The following is a 15,555-nucleotide window of genomic DNA, read 5'->3' as shown; positions in this document are numbered from 1 at the left end:
AATAAACCTATTACTGGTTCCTTTGCATCCTATGCATGCTGACGCAGCTACCTAGCACAAAAAGAAGAATGTACACTTTTATTTAAAATTAAATTTCTTTATTGAATGTCATTCACAAATTACAGTGATATCTTAATATCGTATCATAATATTTTGTCAAAGAGTGTTGAACAAGAATTCTTCCTGTTGAGCAGATAAAGATTCTCAGTTGCATCACCCTGCAACACCGCTGGCAGCCCCACTGAAGCTCAGCAGGTGTGAGCCTGGTCAGTACCTGGCTGGGAGACCTCTTGGGAAAAACTAAGGTTGCTGCTGGAAGTGGTTAGTGGGGCCAGCAGGGGGTGCTCACCCTGCTGTCTGTGTGGGTCCTAATGCCCCAGTATAGTGATGGGGACACTATACTGAACAAAAAGGCACTGTCCTTTGGATGAGACGTAAAACCGAGGTCCTGACTCTGTTTGGTCATTAAAAATCCCAGAGTGTTTCTTGAAAAGAGTAGGGGTGTAACCTTGGTGTCCTGGAAAAATTTGGCCTTTACCAATCATGGCCCCCAATAATCCCTGTCTATTAACTGGTTTCATCACCCTGTTCTCCTCCCCACTGATAGCTGGTGTGTGGTGAGCATATTGGTTCACTATGGCTGCTGTCACATCATGGAGGAGTGTCCCCATTACCTGTAAAGGGCTTTGAGTGGAGTGTCCAGAAAAGCGCTATATAAGTGTAAGGATGTTGATGATGGTGGTAATAGAATTGTTTGTATGGTCAGCCTCACGCATGTAGTGATATCTCACCTAGGTCAGTGCAGGTACAAAATTAATTAACACATGTTGTGTTTGCTGCGCTCCTGTTGTGTGCTGAGGCTCTGTCTCCCCATTGACCCTGTATTGGGTGACGTGGTGAGAAAACGGGTGGATGGCGTGTTTGCTGTAGTTCTCTTTTCAACAGTTTGCCACAGCGCACATTACAGATTGGTATTGCCATTAGCAATAGAGCAACAAGTGAGGAAAACAAAAAACCAAGCAAGAGAAAAAACCTCTGAGAGTCCCGGGCCTGATGCCCCCCCACCTCAACCCATGAGACTGTAAATGAAGAAATGTGTAAAATCGAGTCTTGTACAGAGGATCTGTTCTGACAGACCTTATGGTGCATCTGCTGGCCTGAAATTAGATTTTACAATTCATTGCGTGATTACTTACGACATTTGTCTTCCGTGTGATGACACGTCCAACTTGGTCTTTCGGTCCTCCAGTAATTAAAGACTGAAAGCGCTTTGCGGAGGAGATGGTGTACAGAATAGACGCCACTGTGTAAGCAAGCGCATCTCCGGCAGAGGGCGCTGTCAGGTGGACCCGGGAGTCGCGGTCACCCCTGCGTGCCTTCTTTGCCCAGGCGAGGTTTTCTTCAGGCGCAGTCCCGAGTCAGCTGGGCATGGATGCGAAACCACACCCAATGAGGAAGGACGAGCCGCAGGGAGAGAGAGAGAGACGGGCAGGCAGGAAGGGAGGCTGAGCTGTCTGAGAAGGACCAAGGGAGGAATATTGATCACACGGGCCAGGGAGAAGACGAACAATCGCGTACTGAAATTGAAGAAAAGGGGGATCCCTAAGCTACGTGTTCCGACAATAAATATTTCGTTTCTCCCTCCCGTTTCGCAATCCCGGTGGAGCGACGCCGCAGCCGGCTCATACAATAAAACCCCGAAGCTGTAACCGACCACCCCCCGACCCCCGCTCCGCGCCGCCAGCCGACTCTCCCAAGATGATCGCGCTGTTCAACAAGCTCCTGGACTGGTTCAAGGCGCTCTTCTGGAAGGAGGAGATGGAGCTGACGCTGGTGGGGCTGCAGTACTCCGGCAAGACCACCTTCGTCAACGTGATCGCGGTAATTCGGGGCTCGGGTGGCTGATGTCGCGCGTGTGCGTGTAAGTGTGTGTCAGCGGATCTGAAGGGCTGGCGAAGCGCGGCCGGGGGGATGCTCCGAGCTCCTAGCCCCGGTTTAGCGGCGCAGATCATGGCCGTTTCGCTGGTGCAAAACTGCAAACAACCGCGATGCTTTCGAGGACACGAGCAAATGGCTGACTGTGAATTGTTGTGCGTGTTCTCGGCTCGCTCTGTGTGCGCTGTGATTGAGCTACACTGGTGGTCGGGGATCGCACGGCCGTGTCTTTGCGATAATGGTGGCCGGGGTGTTTTACGCTACTGTAGCTGCGTTATGATGACTGAGGCACCCCTGTAGCACAGTGACGACATGATGTGTCACCCGTCGGGATTTCAAAACGCTCTCCCATCAGCGGATCGCCAGAAGATTTAAAACCCTGCAATATTAGGTTTTTTTAGTCTCGAGTTTATACACGGAACATAAGGTGCCTTCTAAATATGTTTTAATTCCATTGTATCGAAATCATAATATATACACATTTTGCTTCTGCTTCTATACAGTAAAATGGGTATTTGACATTTTCCTTTACTTTGTAGTCGATATCTGCCAGTGGAAGGCGGAGACGGGCGATCCAAAATCAAGCACCAGAAAAGTCGAAGTCATAATTATCTCGGTGTTTTTGACTTCTAAATAACATATTCGGAGCACGGTCAGTGGTCGTGGATGTCCTGGCCTAGTGAGTGGGCCCGTGCTGTGAGGCAGGGCAGGGGGTTACTGGATAACTACATTGACCGATAGACTAGGCCCACTGGTGGCTGTGAGGTTTTGGTGGAAAATAAAGGCTTTTGATCAGAGGCTCTGGAGGTCTGAATCTGGGTGCAGTCCAGCCCGCTGTGGGAAAGCGCTGTCTGCTGGAAGTGTGTGGGTTTTTTTTTTTACAAAGCTGCGTTTCCTCACATCTCCACGTCTTGCGTCTTTGCGAGTTTAACGATCAGGAGTGATGCACTACCGGAATTAGTTCTTAATCCTAACGCTGTGCGGCTCGGGAACGCACCTGCGGGACGGGAGCGGTGCTGCGGTTCAGTGCGGCATTCTTGACCCACTAACTTGTCGCGCGCAATCCGCAGCGCGTGAGGCTGGAGGAGGCGCACCTGCGCCCCGCCGGCGCCGCTCCCACCCGCGACAGCGGGGCTCCGCGCAGGAGAGGCAGCGGGGGTGATGTCAGACGCAGGGGAGCAGGAGACACAAAGAAAGAAGAGGAGGCTCTCCGGTCCGTCCTGACGGCTGAGCTGCCTGGACCGGACAAAGGCGCGTTGAAACGATGGGCAATTCCAAAGCGCTGGCAGGGGCTTGTTGGCAGTGTTCTTTTTATTTTACGACATGATGAACATTGAGTCACTAAAAGTCTAGATCAGAGCTGGCCAGCTCCAGCACTGGTGGGGGGCAGGGGTGCCGGGTTATTATTCCATCCCAGCTTTCTGTTACTGACTCTCCCTAATTGGACAGATTAATTGTAATTGTGTTTTATCTGGTGTATTCTTTTTTATTGTTGTTCTCATTCTGTAAAACGCTTTGAGAAGCCACCTTTAAAGGTGCTATCTAAAATAAATATTATTATTATTATTATTATTATTATTATTATTATTATCTCCAGGACTGGATCTGTCTGGTGCTTTAAAGAGCTCTGTTACCCTGGTGGCCTGTGATCAAGTCTGGTGAACAAAGCACCTCAGCTGCTGACTGACTGAGGTGTTTATTGTGCGCACACTGTCTCTTCTGTGGGCAGCGGCTCAACTACTGTGCTAGGCTGCTTGTACACATTGCTGCCTGGCGCCTAGAAATTAAGTTAAGATCACTTTATTGGCCATATACAATTTCTTGCATTAGTCTTTTCACATGCCCCAACTTGCTCTCCATGAGACACACAGACAGGGAGAGAAGCTTGGGGTCAGAGAGCAGTGTCAGCCATTTGTACGGCGCCCCTGGAGCGGTTGGGGTTAAGGGCCTTGCTTAGGGGCCCAGCAGAGCAGGATTCCTCTGCCGGCTGCAGGATTGATACCAGCAACCTTCCAGCCACAGGCGCAGATCCTCAGCTGCAGTGCCACTGCTGTGGTAGAGGTATTAGTGGAAATACCTCTTGTACTTGGAAATACAAACCAGCGGGAAGGGAACGGGGGGTGCTTCTTTACCCAGAGGCGGGCAGGGGTGTGGAACAACACAGCCGGGGGCTGCTGGAGCTAAGAGTGAGCTGGGAACAAGCTAACAGCCGAATGAGCCCCCTCCTAATTGGAGGTGTGCTGTATCCTTTCCACCCCTGGTTTGGAATTGCCTGAGCGCTGTCCTGGGGTCCCGGCCTCACTACTGCTCAGCTCCGTGCCCCCACCCCCACCAGGCCTGCAGCGTCGCCCCCTGCTGCGGGCTGGTGGGGGGCAGCTGGCCGGCAGCTGTTCACTAACCGCAGACGCGGCAGGGTGTGTCGGCACAGGGCAGACCATTCCAGTCTTCCTCCTCCAACGCACGTATTTGCCTTGAAAAGCCGCTCTTGATTGAATGGCTTAGAGGCTGAGGTGGTCCTGGCCTCAGCAGCTAGCTCGCGTCTCTGGGCTTCGGGCCAGGCCCCAGTTCTCAGTCTTCATTGGCGTGTATCAGGCCCCGGGAGTAAAGACCGCTCTCGTACCCGAGCTGGAGACCAGAGCAGCATGGGCAGCCGGTCCCAGTTTGTGCACTGCTGTAGTATTCTTTGTTTGTGCGAGAGGTCGGTGCACAGCCAAGTTTTCATTGGTTGGGGGGGGGGACTGGCTGTGTTCAGGGGAGCCTGGGGGGGTCTGTCTCAGGCCTGTGTGCTTCGTGTGTTAGTGGCTCCAGCTAGTGCAGGGTGCACCCCCCCAGAGCAGGGTAGGAGCCCCGTCTCCTTGTCACATGGCTGGGCATCCTGGGCAGGGAGGGGCGCCGACTCTGGTGGGAGGTGGGTTAGAGAGAGAGGTAGTCGCGTGAATGTTGGGACGTCCCGATGCAGAAGATCGCAGGGTGGAGATGCTGGTGCAGCAGGACAGTATTTTTGACCAGAGGGGTGTGGAATGGCTTGTGAAAGTAGTGGATTGTGCTTTTCTTCAATGGCACAGGTGCAGTACCAGTGTGTACGCCAGTGTCTGCACTGAGAGACGATTCTTGCATGGGCTCTCTTGCAGCTTTCCAGCAGTGCATCCCTGCATTTGTGCGGCTGCACCTGGGACCCAGAGCTCTGCTGAGGAGGCTCCTCCTGGCCTTCAGCTGGGGGAGAGGCTCCTCAGACAGTCCCATCAGGACATAGAACCGAATGTCTCTGCGATCACAACTGTGGTTTTATTATTTGTGACTATTGGGATTCTATTAAGTTAAGGATGAGAACACATCCTTTTCTTCCTCTGTTTAGTTTTATTTTTTTCCTCAAAATACAAACCTGCTCTGTTCTGTGTACCACCACTTCTACAACACGTTATATCGGCACTTTGTACATCGCAAGCGGTTTCCCTGGCAGGGCCTGAGTCTGTGGGAAAGACATGGACAGCTCTGCTCCTCATATTTATGAATGACTTGTTTGCTTATTGTGGTAGAATTCTACAAATAATTAACTCTCTTTCTCTTTTCTCCTCTCCCTGCTTGTGCCTCCTGCTCTCTCCTCTCTGCAGTCGGGCCAGTTCAGTGAGGACATGATCCCCACTGTGGGCTTCAACATGAGGAAGATCACCAAAGGAAACGTCACCATTAAGGTCAGCAGGCAAGCATGTGGGTCTTCTGTGTGTGTGGAGTGGGTCTGGTCACTGTACAATAATACATATAAAACTCCGAGTAGAAGAAAATATATATATATATAAGTATGGGAGCAAATTTTGCCATTAAAATGTGTACTAGCAGTATCATTAGAGGTGTGCACAGCTGTAGTGTCTAAGAGTTGTGAATAAGAGGGCATGAAGAACTGCACTCATCGCGTTGTAACTCTAGGTTCCTGCAATCCTTAAGACGTCTTGGAGCTGCACCCTGCAGTGCTGTGTATGCAGGCAGCAGAACCTTGAACTGCTCTCTAAATCTCACAGGGAGCCAGTGCAGAGTGCCCAGGACTGGAGTTACTGTATGCGCTGAGGCAGAGTAGCTTGACTGAGCTCACTGCAGGACAGACTGAGGCTTGTTTCATTTCAGACTCCAGTGGATACTCCAGTAAGATATTACTGTAGTCTAATCTCAATGCAATGAAAACATCTATCACATTTTCCGCAGTTGTAATTATAATTTCTAGTGTTACGCAGATTTAAAACAGGCCCTGTCTGAAGCTTAAACCCAGCCTACAACAAGTAGTGAGAAGCAGGCAAGAGCCATGAGTGTCCTCTGTTGGGCGTGGGGTATCGGGGGTCCCCTGGGACAGTGTTCCTGATGCCTGTGTTTGTCATGCAGCTCTGGGATATCGGCGGTCAGCCTCGATTCCGGAGCATGTGGGAGCGTTACTGCCGTGGGGTCAGTGCCATCGTGTGAGTACCTTCTCTGGTTCTCCACCCCCCACCGCAACGAATTGAGCACACAGCTCGTTTCCGTTTTGCGAGTGATTTTAAAAAGAAGGCATTTGGTTTTCATCATCCGGCCTGGTTCCCAGACGCTGTGAGTTCCCAGGTGTCCACTGCGTCCTTGTGCCGTCCTGCCAAATCCCTGCTCCGCACCGGCACGGATTCAGCAGCAGGGGGAGCTCACGCTGCCTCTGGGAGTCTGTACCCATGTGTGTGTAAGGTGGCTGCTTGACAGGGGACTGATTTTGGTGTCCTCTCTGTCTGTGAAGGTACATGGTAGACGCGGCGGATCCCGAGAAGATCGAAGCCTCTAAGAACGAGCTGCACAACCTGCTGGACAAACCTCAGCTCCAGGGCATTCCGGTGAGTCCTGGCTGCACTGTTTCAGAAGTGGTTTTCACCTTCACCCCTCGTTGCTGTGCTCTGCTGACGTCTGGAGGGCCCCCTGGACAGGCACACTCACCCACAGAGGGTCTTCTGGACTCTGCATGGCTCGCAGGCTGGGGCCTGGCAGGAGCTGAGCTGTGCCTGCTGGTGGGCACCTTGTACCAGCAGGGTGGTAGTGTGTCCATGGTGCACGAAGCTCCGAGCCTCTAATGGCATCGGGTCTCTGCAGGAACCTGGAGTTACATCACTGTTATCACCCCATCATTACCAGTGCTAAAGACGATGAGCAGAAAACTGGCACCTGGGCTCCCCCAGGTGGCTCACCGCTGAAAAAGCATGAACGCGGGTTCGAGCCTGGGTCATGTCACTGCCCAGCTGTGAGTGGAGCCACTGGGCGGAGTGGCGGCTCTGTGGCTAAGGATCTGCGCCTGTGGCTGGAAGGTTGCAGGTTCAAATCCCGCAGCTGCTCCATTGGGCCCCTGAGCAAGGCCCTTAACCCCAGCTGCCCCAGGGGCGCTGTACAATGGCAGACCCTGCGCTCTGACCCCAAGCTTCTCTCTCCCTGTATGTGTGTCTCTGTCTCATGGAGATGAATTCCTAATGCAAGAAATTGTATAGGGCTAATAAAGTGATGTTATGTTATGTTACGGGCAGGGTGGGAATAATCAACTGTCCTGGCTCTCGGTCTCACCAGCATGAGGTCATGGGGATTGTAGGCATAAAAACCCACAATCCCATGCAGGGACAGTAAAATAAAAACCGATAAAATGACAGTGAGGCTGCCACAGGCAAGAGTGCAGCACCAGGGCCGAGCCTGAATTAGAATTAAAGTGTCTAATACAAGACATACTAGTACAGGATGTGAGGCCTCGGAAGTGAGTGGTTTGAAGTGCTCTGGCCATCCCTGGATGTGAACCAGTGAATTTAAACTGCCTCTGACAGATCAGCCAGCCATCCAGCCAGGCAGCCTGTTCCCAGTGTGTGCCGCAGTGGCCGGCAGGCCCTCTCTTGAGTGACAGGTGCAGGAACGTACACAGCAGCAGCGTGTGGGCTCAGGCCCCTCCCCCTTTCTCCATTGAGGCTCTAAGCCTTGAGCCTCCAAGATGTCAGGTGTCCAATCAGCTTCAGGGGGGGAGTGGGGAGAGGTGGAGCACAGATGTCCTCTTAGGTGATGGAAACATCCCACAAGCCAGATGGGGAGTGATCTCTGTGGGGATTAACAGGGGGAGCAACTGTAGATGTGCAGAAATCCACAGGGACACTTACCACTGTTGTGGACAGTGAGTGTGGTAGCACTACCGGGGGGACTGGACCGGACTGTGAGACAGGTCACACAGGAGTAACAGCTGAGTATGGCAAGGGGAGATTGAACTCCTGCCGGGCAGTGAAGGGGGATCCAGCTGGTGGAGGTGATCACGTGCAGGCAGCAGGCCAGCTGAGAGACTGGGTGGCAGGATGCCGTGAGCCCTGCAGGAGAGTTCTGATCCGTGCTGTTTTGCCCTTCCAGGTCCTCGTCCTTGGAAACAAGAGAGACCTCACTGGCGCCTTGGACGAGAAGGAGCTCATCGAGAGAATGTGAGCACTGGCGTTTCGGCTGTTCTTGGTGTTTGTGCTGTGGGAGTAGGGGTATGGAGTGGGAGGGGGGAGGGTTTGAAACTCTTAAACGTGCTCTCTTGGATCTCCGTGGACCTCTTGACGTACTGAACGTGGCTGCCAGCACGCTGGTTCTGACTGGGTCCAACCTGGGCTCGAGATGGACCAGAATCTGCTCCAGTAATTTTCTGCCATCAAGGCCAGGTGCTGTTGACCAGTCCAACTGCGGCAGGCATTTAATGGCATCCAAGCAATCAAGCAGTACATCCCGAGCCTGTGATGTGACCAGGAGCTGGAGTCATATGGCTTTGCACGGCTTGATCTTTTAAACCTCAGCCCTACTCGACTCCTCTCTTGTTTCCACTGCTTCATAAATTTAAGATTGCTGTGGGCATAGTGTCAGACTCTTCCACGGATCTTCAGCACTTATTTAGCGCCTGTACTGACGCATCTCACCCATTACAAAGTTATTGCCTCCGATCGACCGGGTATTGCATTTGTATGCGTCTGTTTTGTAAATCAATTCCGTATCGCTGTTGGTCTTCTTTATTGTTTTTCTTTTCTCCATTTTTCAGCACCAGTTAGTCTCAGACTCCTCTGATCCTACTCTCTCTTTCTCTCTCTGATAGGAATCTCTCCGCCATCCAGGACAGAGAAATCTGCTGCTACTCCATCTCCTGTAAGGAGAAGGACAACATCGGTGAGGCTCTGTCCCCTGCCCCTGTTTCGACTCGTCATTCTTCTCTGGCTTCCCTCTCCCACACTCACGCTCGCTGTCTCTCTGCAGACATCACACTACAGTGGCTGATCCAGCACTCCCGAACCCGGAGAAGCTGAGACCCCGAGGAGAGACGCCCCTGGTGACATCATCCCGAAACCGCTGCCCCGCCCCCTCCGTCTGTCTTCGTTCTTGAAAACTTTTCCTCCTGAAAGCAGCCCCTCCCTTCCCCTCTCCTCTGCCAAGGTCTCAGTTCTTACAAAGAGGGTTGGAGCAACATTATTTGCACTGTTAATTTTTTAATATTCTGCTTTTTATTCTAAGTATTATATTACCTTGATCAGTTAAAGTGTCAACTGAAGAAATTGCTTTGCTAATTTTTTTTATTGTCACGGTTCTCGTCGTATTGTTAAACACAAGCCCATGGGTGTGAAAGACGAGGAAGATGGGAGCTGTGGTCAGTGGTGACGCAGCCGTCGTGAAGAAAGAATTGTAAATATATCTTTTCCCCTGGTTTGTAAGCCCAGGTCTTTAGAAAGAGAGGACAACAGACAGACAAGGTGCAGCTGGAAAGAGAGGCGTGTTGGGTGAGGATGAGAGTGAGCTGGGGTTGGTGGCAGGGGTTAGGGGGGCTGTAGAAACAGGACCTGCCTTCCTGCAGGAGACTCCATGACGCTTGTGAGCAGCTCGATGACTCCTGCTGTCTGAGGGTGGCTAGTCATGTCTGTGCCAGAGCCGGTGGACTGAGTGATCAGCAGATTAGATCATCGCGCAGGTGATTACATCATCAAGCAGCTGAGTGATCAGGTGATTAGATCCTTCTCTCATTGGACGGATCTCTCTCAGCCTATCGGAATTTAAGGTTTATTGTTGGAGCTTCGGGGCCTGACCACTTAGGAGTCTCATTACAGATAATGCACTTGTTGCCCACATTTTAAGCGTATTATTTGTTTTCATCAGTTAATTAAGTTTACTGGGAGTTTGCCAGCGACTGAATCCATACAGGGCTTGAACGGCCCTCTGATGGGTGTAAATTAATGTTTACAATGTGGCGGTTTTATGAAGCAGTTACTTTGATGGTATGTTTTGCTTTATGAGCCACAAACAGTTCTGTGGCTGTAGGTGAGTGGGAAGGGAATGTGATCGACCGCCCAGCAGCTTTTTCCTGGAGAGCTGGTGCGCTGTCTTTCTCTGTGTGACTGAGGAGTCTCTGGAGGGACTCTCTGCTGATCCTCAGTGCCGTTGACTCTCATGCTTAGAGCGATCTCTAGTTCATTGAGAAGGAAGGGAGTAGTTAACCTTGCACAGTATTTATTCTCCTGTGCTGCCTCTGCTGTCTCTGCTCCACTGCTGCTGCCCAGGGCAGTCTTTGATGCCCGATAGCCATGTGCAAGGCTGGATAAATAACCACCCTGAGAAACTGAGGTTTTACTGAGAATCCACTAACGTGTTCTCACAGCATTCACTGGTGAGAATAAATGGGAATGGCTCTGATTCAGTGTTTGAGAGATTCTTGATCCCGTCCTGCGCTCTGAAGTTGCCAGCCATGTGGTGTTCAGGGTTTTGACCCATGGAGACAGGAGAGTACGTGGGCAGGTTGTTGGGTGGACACACACACACACACACACACACACACACACACACACACACGTGTCTGTGCGCATGCAGCGTTCAGGTGAAGCTGGAGAGGTTTTCTGTGATGTTGGAGTTCTCTCGCTCGGCCTGATTGCAGAGGCTCTGTGCTGGGCAGCCGTGTGCAGTTCTTCTGGTCACGGGGCCTTTCCCTGGTCCTGACCCAGTACAAGCTTCTCTCTGCGGTGTTGTCTTTGTGCGTTTACTTCCAGGCCTTTGTGAAAGCGTTCTTGTGCAGTAAGCGTTGATAGGTGGGGTTAAGATTGCCGTCCGTCTGCAAGCCGGTCCTCTGGCCTCTGACCCAGGTGGGCCCCTGAGCCAGAGCGGGCAGCAGGCTGCTTTCTCTCCCGGTGCTGATGCCACCGTGATTCCCAGCTGCCAGGAAACGGGCAGTCTGCGCAGGAGGAGCGCCAGCCCTCGCAGCTCAGCGACCGCTGCGTCTTTCTTGACATCACCAGCTCAAGGCAGCAGAGGAGGGATAAACCAGACTAGCTTAACCTTATTTAACCCTCATTACATCAGGTACACCGTTCTCCCAGGTGTGGGAGTGTTTATGACTGAGACACAGGATGTCTGTGGATTCCGGGTGCTGGAAATCTGTGCTCTAGGTAGTTGTTGCTTGGTCCTGATGCAGAAGCTCTAGAAACTGTAAGAAACAGGATGCTGTTCCATATGTACCCGTATTGAGCCTGGAGTCTCCTGTTCTGTTCCTGGGCTCCATGGTCCCGCATCTGTCTGCTGCCACCGTCTTTAATGAATAATGCAACCAAGTGATCAGTTAAGACCTGGTCCAGCAGATCTGATTCCTGTGCAAGCTCTGCAGGATGAGCATATCTCAAATTCCAGGAAGCGTTCTCTGTATTTTCGTTTTCGAGGCAGATTTATGTCGAGGCTGTTTTCTCGCGTTGAGGGGTTCTGCCCATATCAAACCCATGCTCTCCGAGCTCCTCCGCCTTTCGGACTGGGGCCGGCCCGGGCAGCTGAGCGAGTCCGAAGCAGAATCATCTCAGTTCCTGAAGGCCAGCGGACTGCAGCTGGAGCACTGAACACTAAATCAAGTTGGGTTGGGTGAATCGCAGTAATAAGTCTGTGTCTAGGAGCATACAAGCTGTTACAAGGGTACATTTCTTGAACATTGTACTATTCCAGCTCCTGCCATGGCCAGCGTCTTGTTTACTAGTATAAAAAGCAGTCCAGTTCGTATTCCCAGGCTGCTGAGCAAATTCAGGTTTTCCTTTTCCGTGCTCGCCTGTCCTCTCCAGCTCCCCCTTGTCCGTCGGCATCGGGACGAATCCCGACAGCTGGTGATGTTTTAACACCTCTGCAGTGTGAGCTGCTCTTCCAAAACCAGGCTGGTGCTTCGATCCCGAAGGGGGGTGGGGTGGGAAATGTGTCAGGCAGGGAGAGCGAACCTGGCCTGGTTTCGGCACAGGAGATCACGGGAAATCGACGTTCCTCTCTGGGAACGCTCGGTGCGGCCCTGCTGCGAGACACCGGTCCGAGCCCGGCAGGGATTTTCCCGACTCGGAGCCGAGGGCAGCAGGAACTGGGCCCTCTTGCCCTCTGTTGTCTTTCTGTTGTCTTTCTGTTGCCTTCTTTTGTATCTCGTTTATTTTTGCACGTTTAACACTTCGGAAATGTCTGCTGCCCTGACTCTGCAGGACACGCACAGTCGAATTTCCTTTTGTAGGTACGGAAGAATGGTACATTGTTATCATGAGTAAAGTAATTCATGTGTACATTCTTTTTTTTTGTTATGTTTGATAATTGTTATATGGTTTTTGATGGACTTTCTTGTACATAGCAAACTTTAAACCAAATAGCTGTAAAAGAAGAAATATTAATACTTTGTGTTACACAGAAAACCTTGTGCTTGCTGTGCTCTGCCAGTCTCTCTTGGCCTGGGGGTCCCCTGAGAGTGAGCACGTGTGCGAGTGCGCTGGTGTGCCGACACTTTTCCACAAGGGTTCGCTCCCGCTCGGACAGAGGGCTGGGGTCAGCTCCCTGTCCCTTTGGCTTGATGCTCCGCCATCTTTACAGTGGCCTGGACTGAGGAGAAGGAGGAGGGGAGCTTGTGATCTTAGACTTCTCTGCAGCTCGTGCTGGTCCTCTCTGGCGCGCGCAGCAGGGACGGCGCTTGAGCCAACCGATCACGGCCCACTAGCGCCCAGCCCTCCAGGTGGCGCTAGAGCCGCCTGGAGCTTTGTGATGAAGAGCACCCCACCTGGACCTGTTAAGCAGGGGAGGGGGAGAGGGAGCAGGGTGTAAGACTGACCTGTATGTTCTTCATGCATGCTCACTTGACAAGCCTGACTGAGGGGCGCAGTGTTACAGTGGGTTTGCTGTGCACCACGCCCATCGTCCAGGCCTGCTGCCTAGTTTCTGATGGCCCCAGCCCCATGTCGACACGCGGACCATGCCCCTCGCAGCGCTAGAAGAGGTATTGCACTGACCACTCTTGGGGCAGGGAATTAGAGTGCTGCTGGCGAGTAACTGATCTCCAGCTCAGAAACAAAGACGTTTCCATAAAGCGTTTGGCAAAGACAAGCCATCTTTCCTGGACGCGTTCCCTCCCAGTTTCATTCCCCTGCCTTCGGATTGCTTTGTCTAAGGGTTTTCTCCAAGTTCCTGTCGGACAATTGGATTGTTGTCCCCGTATTCCCAGTTTGGTGGCAGGCAGGGGTCAGAGGTGCCATTGGATTCCCCCAGCATGCATCACTCTGGGCTGTGCCCTGGTCTGAAAGCAGTCGCGCCTCTTTTGGCTGCTGCAGGTTTTCTTTTTTAACATTTTCATGGATTTCAGTGATAAATGTTCCCTGCAGTTTCATTTTATTGGCTTTGATTATGTTGGTTTTTAAGATGAAAGAACATCTCTTTTTAATTCAGTAACACGGTCTGATATAGCAAGAGAAATGGCATTGAGTGTTTCTGTAATTACATATTTGAAGAAAAAAAGCAAAAAAATGAAAAAAAGCCAGTTTGTTTTAACTCCTGTTTATATTGTCCTGCCAGTGGTAACTGTACTGTTGCTATTGTTATCTTGAAATAATTAAAAATGGTAAATAAATGATTTCCCACACAGTACAACAGCCTCCTTTCTGTCTCAATACAGTATCGCTATATTGTGTAAAGCTCCGCCTATGTAGGGGGCACAAGCAGGCTCTGTTTGTGCAATCTTTGTGTGTGCCAGTAGAGGGCAGCAGATGCTAAGGGAAAGAGGAGCAGGGCTAATGAACAGAGAGCTGTTTTGTTCTCCAGTTGCTGTGAAAATAAGAGACTGTTTTTCTTGATCTTTCCTTTTATCCGTATAGGGGACAGTAGGTGCAGTGTGATTGTCGTGGTTGGGGAGAGAGGGAGGAGCACAGATCAGGGCTGTGATTCTGCCTTCAGAGACCAGGAGCTCCTGGCTGCATTCTGGGGCTTCAACAAGTTCAGGAGGGCTCTTCTGGTTTGTCCAAAATCCTGAAAATTAAACACAATGGTTTAATTGTTTCCCGTAGCACTGCTGAAACGCAGGCGTTTTTAAAGAAAAGTGCTGTCTTTGAAGAATCTTTTCCTGACTTTGTGAATTCCACTTCGGACAAATGATTTTAAGGTGCTGTGTATAAGCAGGTCCTTATGAACTGCGGTGGCATTTCTTAAATCTTTGTTTACCAGCTGTTCAAAGGTGGAAGAGCACTTAAGCCTGGCTGTCACATTGACACAGCTGTCTGAGCTAAATGTTTGAGCTGGATGTGTTCATGAACTGTCTTGTGTATATTACATTTTTGCGTGTTGTAAATAAGATGCCAAATGTTAATGATTTTTCAGCTACAGTGCCTTCAGAAAGTATTCAGACCCCTCCACTTTTTTAACAGTATGTTGTGTTGTAGACGTATTTCCAAAATGGATTGAATTGATTCTTTTTTGCCATTAAATTGACACACAATACCCCATAATGACAAAGTGAAAACACATTTTTAGGAAGTTTTGCAAATTTATTAAAGATAAAAAACTGAAATCTCCGATTTATGTAAGTATTCAGACCCTTTATTCAGTACTTTGTAGTACCACCTTTTGCAGCGATTACAGCTGCCAGTCTTCTTGGGTATGCTTCTACCAGCTTTGCACACCTGGATTTTGCAGTTTATCCCATTCTTCCTTGCAGATCCTCTCAAACTCTGTCAGATTGGATGGGGAGTGTTGGTGAACTGTAATCTTCGGGTCTCTCTGGGGTTCATGTCCGGGCTATGGCTGGGCCACTCAAGGACATTCAGAGACTTGTTCCGAAGCCACTCCAGTGTTGTCTTTGCTGTGTGCTTCGGATCATTGTCATGCTGAAAGGTGAATCTTCACCCTAGTCCAAGGTTGTGTGTGCTCTGGAGCAGGTTTTCCTCAAGGACCTCTCTGTATTTAGCTCCATTCATCTGTCCCTCAATCCTGACCAGTTTCCCAGTCCATGCCGCTGAGAAGCATCCCCACAGCATGATGCTGCCACCACCAGGCTTCACTGTAGGGATGGTACTAGCCAGATGATGAGCGGTACCTGGTTTTCGCTAGAAATGGAGTTAAATTGCTGTCTCATCACACCAGAGAATCTTTTTTCCTCATGCTCTCAGAGTCCTTTAAGTGCCATTTGGCAAACTCCATGTGGGTCATCATATGTCTTTTACTCAGGTGTGGTTTCCGTCTAGCCACTCTACCGTAGAGACCTGATTGATGGAGTGCTGCAGAGAAGGTTGTCCTTCCGGCAGGTTCTCCAATCTTTACACAGGAACTCTGACGCTCTCTTAGAGTGACCATTGGGTTCTTGGTCACCTCCCTGACCAAGGC

At 50.8% G+C, this 15,555-nt stretch overlaps 1 protein-coding gene across 1 annotated transcript; it reads left to right on the top strand.

The window, feature by feature from the left end:
• The first annotated feature begins 1,337 nt into the window (after positions 1-1,337).
• Positions 1,338-13,830, top strand: arl8a (ARF like GTPase 8A). The gene is made up of 7 exons (XM_088640577.1): positions 1,338-1,881; positions 5,547-5,627; positions 6,307-6,380; positions 6,683-6,776; positions 8,308-8,375; positions 9,023-9,093; positions 9,181-13,830. Exons 1-7 carry the CDS (start codon positions 1,759-1,761, stop codon positions 9,228-9,230), a joined length of 561 nt encoding a protein of 186 aa, XP_088496703.1. The 5' UTR covers positions 1,338-1,758; the 3' UTR covers positions 9,231-13,830.
• Positions 13,831-15,555: the final 1,725 nt, after the last annotated feature.

This window comes from Lepisosteus platostomus, chromosome 7, assembly GCF_059453375.1.
Source record: "Lepisosteus platostomus isolate fLepPlt1 chromosome 7, fLepPlt1.hap1, whole genome shotgun sequence".
NCBI lineage: Eukaryota > Metazoa > Chordata > Actinopteri > Semionotiformes > Lepisosteidae > Lepisosteus > Lepisosteus platostomus.
Note: the sequence above shows the minus strand (reverse complement) of the source record. Positions and strands in the feature narration are given on the sequence as shown.

Bases quoted from the DNA above. Each gene is read 5' to 3' on its own strand.
- arl8a (XM_088640577.1), top strand. From the start codon at position 1,759: ATGATCGCGCTGTTCAACAAGCTCCTGGACTGGTTCAAGGCGCTCTTC. The intron at 8,376-9,022 runs GTGAGCACTGGC...TCTCTCTGATAG, and splicing joins AAGGAGCTCATCGAGAGAAT to GAATCTCTCCGCCATCCAGG. The intron at 9,094-9,180 runs GTGAGGCTCTGT...GTCTCTCTGCAG, and splicing joins TAAGGAGAAGGACAACATCG to ACATCACACTACAGTGGCTG.